This window comes from Ornithodoros turicata, chromosome 2, assembly GCF_037126465.1.
Source record: "Ornithodoros turicata isolate Travis chromosome 2, ASM3712646v1, whole genome shotgun sequence".
Lineage (NCBI taxonomy): Eukaryota > Metazoa > Arthropoda > Arachnida > Ixodida > Argasidae > Ornithodoros > Ornithodoros turicata.
The window spans coordinates 41,019,279-41,028,523 of record NC_088202.1 but is presented as its reverse complement, the minus strand read 5'-3'; the positions used below and the strand labels follow the sequence as shown (position 1 = coordinate 41,028,523).

Genomic DNA, 9,245 nt, shown 5'->3' with positions numbered 1-9,245 from the left:
ATCGACGGGTCGATAGACCGGAGATGATCGTTCAGTCGGACTGCGTCCTCTTGAAATTGCCCAGCGCCGCTGTGACGGAGCCGCTGTGTCTGTAACCGACATGCTGAGGCTGAAAGTGGTAGGAGAGACTTATTGAAGTTAACGTCCCCATGTGCCCGACGTGCTAAGGCGTCTGCGCGGGTGTTTCCGTGCAGGCCGGTGCGGCTGGGTACCCATTGGAAACAGAGGCTATGACCGGAGGATAGAAGTCAGTTGTACGTTGCGACTGTCATGGTGTCTAGGCCGCCGATTGTTCTGGTAGAATAATTTGCCAGAACTTCTAGCGCCGCCTTACTGTCCGTGAACACAGTCCAAGCGTCAGGCGCTGATCCCGCTATGTGGTTCAACGCGGTCAGTATGTCGAAGAGCTCGGACTCGGTAGATGACGTTTGGTAGGAGAGTTTGTGCGCCACTTCAAGGTTTTCATGTGGGATATAAAAGGATGCTGTGCATCTGCCTTGAGACACTGATCCATCGGTGTACACAGGGAGTCGTTGAGAGTAAGCTGAGTTGAGGTGCTCCAGCGTAAGTTGATGAGCAACAACGGGAGGTACAGAGTTTTTCTTCAGAAGACCAGGAATGTGGTCACATATACAGGATGCCTGCGAAGAGTCCACATTGGCGGGGCATAGGAACGCACTGATGGTGTGGAGGGGAGGTACACTTTCAGATGGTCAACAGCAATACGAGAGCTAGAGTCCGGACAGTCAATATCAATGAACCGAAGATAATGGTAGGGGAGCTGTGTGAGGTACCGCGCATATATCCGGAGTGTTTCCACGTCTCGTAGGACGCCTGCTGGCGTTTCGCGTGCCTCTGCCAGGACAGAGTACGTATCTGTCGTTCTAGGAACGCTCAAACAGACGCGGAGGCTTTGGGCCTGAATACTGAGAAGCTCACACTCTCCGGATATGCTGAGGCCGTGTAGAAGAGGCAGGCTGCACCGCAATGCGCCCAGAATCAACGCTGTGTGTACGTGACGGAGGTCAGCGCATGAAGGGCCCCACGACGATCCAGCAATGCAACGTAGAGCATTTACAAAACCGCTGGTCTTGGTGGTTATTGTTTTTACATGCCGGGACCACGTCATGCCTCCGTCTAATGTCACGCCAAGGTACGTGCAATGAGGCTCAAAGTCCAGCGGTGCACCACTGACGAACAATCGATACCTTTGGAATGAGCGTCGGGTGAATGCCATGGCAATGGTCTTAACAGGGGAGACCGATAAGCCTCGGTCGGCAAGGTATTCTACAATAGAATCCAAGGCGCATTGCAACCGGTGTTGGACAGTGTCTCGATGGGCGGCAGAGGTCCATATGCAGATGTCGTCTGCGTACAAAGTGATGTGGGTATGATCACGAAACTGGGCGGGAAGCGAAGTCATTATAACATTAAAGCGGAGAGGGCTCAATACACTTTCTTGTGGAACACCACGACGGGCGGGATGGAAAGCGGTGTCACCTTCCGTTGTGCGCACGAAGATGCGTCGGTCAGATAGAAAGTCCTGGATTCATGAGACGGCGCAACTTCCTACTTCAGCCCCGTGTAGCGTCGCGACGATGGCGCTGTGCAACACGTTCTCATAAGCTTTCTCTACGTCAAGAAAAACTGCACCGGTGTAGTTACCTTCAGCCTCCGCTTGTTGCACTTCAGCGACGAGATCGAGTACGTTGTCAATTGCTGAACGTCCCTGACGAAGGCCTGCCATGATCTCAGGAAAAAAAAAGGCGCGTTCCGGGCGAAAGGAATCAATATTATGCGGCGACCTGCTTGGTTTCAGAAGAGGAACAACCATTGCAGTTTTCCATCCGCGTGGAACTTCACCTGTACGCCAGGTTCTGTAAAGAGAGCCTGAACAGGAGCCGACGCCCACATAAGGTGAGATTCCGGAGGGCGAGCAAGCTGAGAACTGAACGGGGAGTGAGTGAGCATGAGTGAACATAGGGAGAGCTGAGTGACGAGTAAGGGAGCATAAGTGAGCAAACAAAGAGCTGTGTGGGAAATGATAGAGCAAGAGTACGCAGGATTCACAAATGCCCACACACACAAAAACTCTATCGAGCACCGTGTGATCCGTCTGTCTCAGAGGACGTCCTCAACTACGGCTGAGCTCTACGCCGTCGAGGAAGCTCCCCTACACATAGCGTCAAAAGAAACCCCGACTTCATGGGTTATTTTCTCTGATTCAAGATCTGGCCTCAAAGCAATGCAAGGTTCGACGACATCCTCACTTGTGCCGATCGTCTACAGTGTTATCGCAGCTTACAACTCTGCCGAAACAAAGGGTCACAGCGTCATCATCCAGTGGATCCCAGGGCATTGCGGTATCAGTAGAAATGGGAAGCCGGACCAGGCTGCTCGAATTGCTCACCATAAAAGAACTACTCATAAAATATACTTCACGCAATCCGATGCAAAGCATTGCTTTGATTTGTAAAAGAAAACAAATGGAGATGCAAAGTACTTGCTCGCCTCCTTACGTAATCACCTCTCTAAAACCATGTGGACAGGCGACGTCATGAATCACTCGTTGCTCGCGCGAATCGACCCCAACTGCACCTAGTGCCTCTAATCGAAGATGCCAAGGCTATTAGAGTCCGTCATCCACCGCCTGTCACTCAACGTCCCGTTCGAAGCAGCATTCCTCCATAAGATAGGTGTCGTTGGATCGCCGAACTGTTCAACTTGCGGAACTGTGGAGAACACGGAGCAGGTCGTCAGGTAATGTAATAAAAACACATGCAACCGAATCACATTATTTTTAGCCGAGGAGGATATGTAAAATTTTCATGTATGTAAATTCTTTTAACTTTTTCACACCTTTCCACGGAAAGGCAGTTGTGTAGTCCCAAAATAAAGGACACACAAACATATCATACCAACTAGCCAATCTATATCTTCGAAGTTTCATCCTTCATGCGAACTTTGCTTTTTTTAGGTATATGGGCTTGTAACAGTTTTATAAGTGTATGACCTGCCTTTTACTGTGTTTTATACCTCAATTTGTAAAAACTTTGGTATTAACTCAACCATTACAGTTTTAGCTGTATAATCTTGTAATATTCTTTCTTCGAGACATAGGGGCAGAAAATTTGACTCTTTGTGCTCTCCCTTCCTTAACTGAGTTTTTTGTCAGTCTACTCGTCTTTGGAGTCACATGTTTCTCCACTCATTTCCGTATACGTATTCTGTTTAATTCATTCCTCCTCTGAGGCGGATTTTAAAGTGTGTTGATCTGTTCATCGTGTGTCTGGCTGTGCACGTACTGTTTTTGGACCCTGCACCGGTTTGTTCTTAGCTTTTTGATTTCGGGGACAGATTTTGTGCCCGGACGCCCTATTGAAAATTTTTGGCCACCAGGCCTGAGGTGGCCGAACAGTTGTGTATCTCCAAAGCAGTACCGTGCAGAATCACTCACATGTGGAAAAGACAGTTTTAATGGTAGAGTAATGAAAGTCCAGGGGCCAAGAGGGAGATGCGTAATACTCTTTCCTAACGCATCACAGATCAACGGCCAATCTCCACGGCACGGACTGCAAGACAGATAGACGCACGTCGTCAATGACTCATTGCAGACGCAATAACATGAGCTCACCTCTGTTTCGAACGGAATAATTGGTCGATCCTACTTGTTACACTTCTCATTACTAGTCAAGATGGAGTGCAGACTGAAAATAATACTCAATTCAATCAACCGACTCCATCGAACAAAGGTTATGAGTGACTGCGAAGTGGTCGTTGGTTGGTTGGTGGTTGGTAAAATAACAAGGGGAGGTTGAATTCGCGCAAGCGAATTCTGCTACCCCCCAAAAAAGAAAGGAAACGGTACGATTGCATCACAGAAGGTGCGAGTTCAAAAGCAAAACCGCAAAAGTTCACCAGGGCGAGCGTCTCGACCACGCAGGACCGAGCGCGCCGTTCACATCAAGGATCATAGTAATGTCCACGAACCGTCTAGTATAGGGTTTCTAGTCCAGATTTCACAATGAAATTGACAAGAGCATTTGGAGGCCGCGTCCCTGTGCTTAGCGTACCATACGCCTCAGACTTTCTCTATGCTGAAGTCCCTGCTGTCGAGATGGCCAAGGGTCTGCCTCAAGATGCCTCTTTGTGCAGCATGTTTTGGACAATGCATGCTCAGTGTTTTCCAGTGTCCCGCATAGTAGACAGTTGGGCGAGTCCACCTTGCCCACTTTATGAAGAAACTGGCGACCATAGGGCACATTCAGGCGTAGACGATGCAGGAGAGTTTCTATGTGTCTGGGCGTTTTTGAAGGTATGGTAAAATTCAGCTCCGGGTCTAGCGTATGCGCAGCAGTGACGGACCACTGTCGGCTTGGTGCCATTTTGTCCTGCGGATGTCATCAGTCATATATTTTAGGTGAAATTTGATATCCTGCTTAGAAAACGTGACAAGGTGCTCTGTCGATGACAGGTGTGCGCTGTTCGCCATTTCGTCCGCCTTCTCGTTACCACTTATGCCAATATGACCAGGTATCCACTGAAGAATGACGTCGTGACCGATGTCTGTGCAGTTGCGATACCCTAACAGGAGGTCTCGTACTGTTGACGCCGTACGGCCTTTTTCCAAGAACGATGAGATAGCGTCAAGGCCGGCTTTGGAGTCGCAGTACACTATCCATTGCGCAGGCAGCTCGAGCGTGGCAAGGTGAGTCATGGCTAGCTAGTACGGCTACCAGCTCCGCTGTCGTCGATGAGGTCCTGTGAGACAATCGTGCTATGCCTTCCCTCTTGTGCTCTGGTATTACAAATGCGGAGGCAGACCCGGATAGAGTCGTGGACCCGTCGGTGAAGATGGCTACACGACCTTTGTGCCTTTCCATCAATTCGAGGCAGTGCTGTCTCATGGCCAAAGGCGGGAGACTTGACTTTCCCTGGTTGATCCCGGGCACGGTGGTACAGATAGGAGGTGTCTGTAGCGTCCATTGGAGAGTGTGGGTCCGCTTGTTGTGGCCGTGCTGTTGGCAATGCACGTCGATATGGAGAGAGTGCTTTTAAGAAAGAAGAGTTTCAGCGAAGCACCTTCGGCACCAGGGGATGGTGATCATGCTGAGTGCACAGGCGAAGGTAATGCCGAACCGTTTCACGCACCCTTAGTGCCTCGAATGGGGGTTCTTTGGCCTCTGCTACGGTCAGTGTGTTAGAGGTGGCACTGGGTACCCAAAGGCAGACCTTCAAACTCCTTGCTAAGACGCCTTGCAGCGTGTTCTCCGACGTAGCGAAAATGTTGTTCAGAACTAGAAGTTTATACGCTGCCATTTGCTGGATGAGGGCTCTGTGCACAGTGAGTAGTGACGACGTTGACATTCACCACCAGGGCCCCGTGAGATGCCGTAGTATGTTAATCCGAGCGTCGGCTCTGCCCTTCATATACTTGGTATGGGCGGCCCATGTTAGTTGTGCGTCGATTATAACTCCCAGAAAGCGATGATGTGAAACCCATTGGACTGGCTGTGTCGAGAGCTGCAATTGGAAGTTGTTTATCTTTTTCCATGTGAAGGGTAGGAAGACCGTCTTTTCGGGAGATATGTCCATTCCCCTCTGTCTCAAGAATGCTAGCGTACAGTCGAGGGCATCTTGAAGCCGCCGTTGCAGCGCTGGTAACTGTACGCCCGATGTCCACAGGCAGATGTCATCGGCGTACATACTGATGTGTATATTTTTGTGCAGGTGCTGTGGAAGGTCCGCCATAACCACATTGAAAAGCAACGGACTGAGAACGCTGCCTTGTGGCGCTGCACTCGGGAGGTCGTATCTGTCGCTGTCTCCATCTTCTGTCTTCATGTATACGGACTGCCCTCGAAGAAAATCCGCAACCCAACGTAGGGTCCGACCCTTGATCCCACGAGCATACAGTTCATGGACAACATGGCTGTGGCTTACCGTGCCGTACGCTCTTCGGATATCGAGGAACACTGCGACCGTAATCCGACCCTCGCCGCGCTCGTGTTCTACAAAGGTAATTAGGTCCAGGATCCCGTCCATGGTGCACCTGCCTTTGCGAAAGCCGGACATGCAGTCTGGAAATTGCTTCTCCGTCTCTAAAAACCACTCCAGTCGGCTTAAAACCATCTTTTCTAGCACTTTACATACACAGCTCGATAGGCTTATTGGCCTGAAGGATGATAAGTCCCGGGGCGAAGTGGTCGTGTTAAGCCTTACCGTATTCAGAAACATCTCTCCCGTCCGTGTGGATTGATTTTGTACCAACTGCGTTCAGTACGAAGAACCTTCAGAAATGTATCAATTCCTTTGCACACCGAGTTTCACATATTCCATCCGCAACGTCTCAGCCACAATGACAACCTACAACCACATGTGTCGCCGACGGGCGAACGCCGTCGTGAAAGATGAAATAGCGTAGGGTACAAGTGTCCGGTACAATCAAATATGTTCACAGATAAAATGCGTGTGTTGGTTGAGGACGAATGAGTTACATAGTGCACCTATTGTATGTCAACATGGAGGTGTATATTCGAGCTTTTAACATGTATAAATATTTAAAAATCCTCGGAACTACTTAGTCCTATACACGCTGATGAACGTGCAAGGCGGCGGCGCAAAGTTGCAGAAGGAGCTCACCAGCACCATCAGATGCAATCTAGTTGTCCACCAGACATCACCAACGGAAATTTGGCGGTACATTAGGTACCACCAACGATAGTCTATTGGTGCATTAGACATCAACAGGGACGGTCTGCTGGTCTCTGCTGGGAGGTACCCGGGTTCGAATCCCGGTGCCGACTGTGCTGTCTGGGGTTTTTCCTGGGTTTTCCTCAGACGCTTTCAGACATATGTCGGCACAGTTCCCTTAGAAGTCGGCCCAGGACGCACATCCCCCAGGGCGTGAGTCGTGACGTTGCCCACATACGTGAGGCCGACAACGGCAAGCCTTATCACCACCACCACCACCACCACCACCTGCTGGTCTCTCAGGCGCCATCAAGGACGGTTTAGTGGTCCACCAGGAAGCATCAAGGTGGATTTGATGGTCCATTAGATGTCATCAGAATATTTCGATGGTTCATCAAGTTTTCTGGTGGTCCATCAGAAAAATTTCCAATCGGCCGGCACGTCCTGTTTTGAGGTGGAGGGCTCTTGGCAGGTTGTTATCAACGTGCTGGTCACCTGCCTACGCTTCGACTCTAGTCGGCGAACACTGAAGTACGCCCTCGCTAAACTTGATAACCGACCTTTAGTGTTGAGAAGGTACTGGGGAGCTGGCCAAGGCAGCACCAGCAACTTGTACTGTGTGCACTGACGAACTACCTCGAGGACATACGTGCTGAAATAATATTTTCAATCATTCAGCGCTTTCACACGTCAAGCGTCCTGGAACAGTTGGTCGCACCAGTGCGACCTACGTTTCCATTTTTTTCTTTCTATTTCTATTTCTTCGAGTTATTCAAAGTGCAAGAACTTTTCGCTTTGGAGAACAAAAGAATGGCTAAAGATCTGCTGGCCGGCCTACCCCTGAAGAACATTTAAAAGGCTTAAAGGTTTTATGTATGTTCGAACTCAAACGGACAAGCCGAAGTCTTTGTCGAACGGTTATTTTTCTGTGTAGCATCTCTAATCAGTAATTGCAAAACCAGACGATTATTATCGAATAAAACTATCAATGTCCAAGGCAGTCAGGAGACTGTTAGTAGGGATGGAGTTTATTCCGCACCATGCGTGTTGTACAAGCGAATATCGAACTGTCGCACGCGCATCCCGCGATGCCAGTGTGGCTGTCCCGGAGCTCCATAAACCAGTATATAACACTCCCCCATTTTAATATAAACATGACAGACTCCCCCCTTTTAGTGTAAACAAGACACGCTTTCACCCTTTAGTACAAAACAAAGTATCTGAAACGGGTTGGAAGTTTAGATTGTCGATTTGTGCGAACTCTACCAGTGGGCTCGGCAATCCTGTCTGCAGTCTGTCTGTGGTGTTCCGCTGTCGGTTCGTTGGTGGTAGGAGAGACTGATGTAGCCGGCAGAGGAATGGTGTGTGCAGCTGTCATTTCCGCAGCGCTGCACTGCGTTGGTACATCCTCAAAGTCTCGTAAATGGTCAATATGTCTTCGACGTAGCTTGCCATCCTTGTACGGAGAAGGTATGAGCGAGGTCCTACACGTCGCAGCACTACCGCTTGCACCCAATGGGGTTTGCCCTGAAAATCTCGCATTATCACTCGCTGGTTGACGGTGTACACCTTTGCGTGCATTGGGGGCTGTTCGTGGTCACCCGAGTTGTTGCTCGTTGGGTGAATAGCGTGGAGTGCTGTTTTCAGTTGACGGCCGAACATTAGTTCTGCTGGAGATCTTCCCGTCGTGGTGTGCGGGGTGGTGTGCTGTCGAAACAGGAATCGAGCGAGACGGCACACGATACTGCCCTTTGTGAGCTTCCTGAGCGCCAACTTCGTCTCCACCACCATCCGTTCAGCTTGTCCATTTGTGGCAGGATGGAAGGGCGCTGAGGTGATGTGACGAATGCCATTCTTTTGACAGAAGACAGCCATTTCTCGCGAAGTGAACGCTGTACCGTTGTCCGTCACCAGTAGTCGTGGTATTCCAAAGGTAGCGAAAATGGGCCGCAAGGTCTCGATAAGTGCTGTTGTCGTTGTAGATGTCATTATCCGTACTTCCAACCATTTAGAAAAAGCGTCTATAGCGATCAAGTATGTAGTCCCGTCCACAGGACCAGTAAAATCCATATGCACAGTGTCCCATGGAACGTGACTACGTTGCCAAACAGGTGAAGGAGCCGCCCGTGGCATTCTGGAGTTGAGCTGACACTGCGTACAGCTCCTGACTGTCCTTTCTATTTCGTGATCCATGCTGGGCCACCACATGTGACTACGTGCCATCTCTTCATTGCAGTCATACCGACATGATTAGCATGCAGTAACTGTAATGCCGAAGGACGAGCTTCCTCGGGGATAACGACCCTAGTTCCCCATAATACACAGCCTTTATGTAACGAGAGCTCCTGTTTCCTACTCCGATATGGTGAAAGTTCCGGGCTTGACCAGTCAATATCCTCCGCTGACTGCAAAACTGTGAGTAGTAGTTTCAGTACCGGGTCCGTCTTCGTAAACTGACTTATCTGCGCAGCGGTCAGAGGTAGCGCTGTATGCGCCTCAGTCATTAACACGTCACCGGGAGGTTCCAATTCATCACATGAACTTGGAAGAGG

At 49.8% G+C, this 9,245-nt stretch overlaps 1 protein-coding gene across 1 annotated transcript; it reads right to left on the bottom strand.

The window, feature by feature from the left end:
* Positions 1–8,067: 8,067 nt before the first annotated feature.
* On the bottom strand, positions 8,068–8,682 carry LOC135384555 (uncharacterized protein K02A2.6-like). The gene has a single exon (XM_064613751.1). The coding sequence runs from the start codon at positions 8,680–8,682 to the stop codon at positions 8,068–8,070; it is 615 nt and encodes a 204-aa protein (XP_064469821.1).
* Between the last annotated feature and the right edge of the window lie 563 nt (positions 8,683–9,245).

Excerpts from the sequence above, each read along its gene's own strand:
- LOC135384555 (XM_064613751.1), bottom strand. The coding sequence starts at position 8,682 with ATGACATCTACAACGACAACAGCACTTATCGAGACCTTGCGGCCCATT.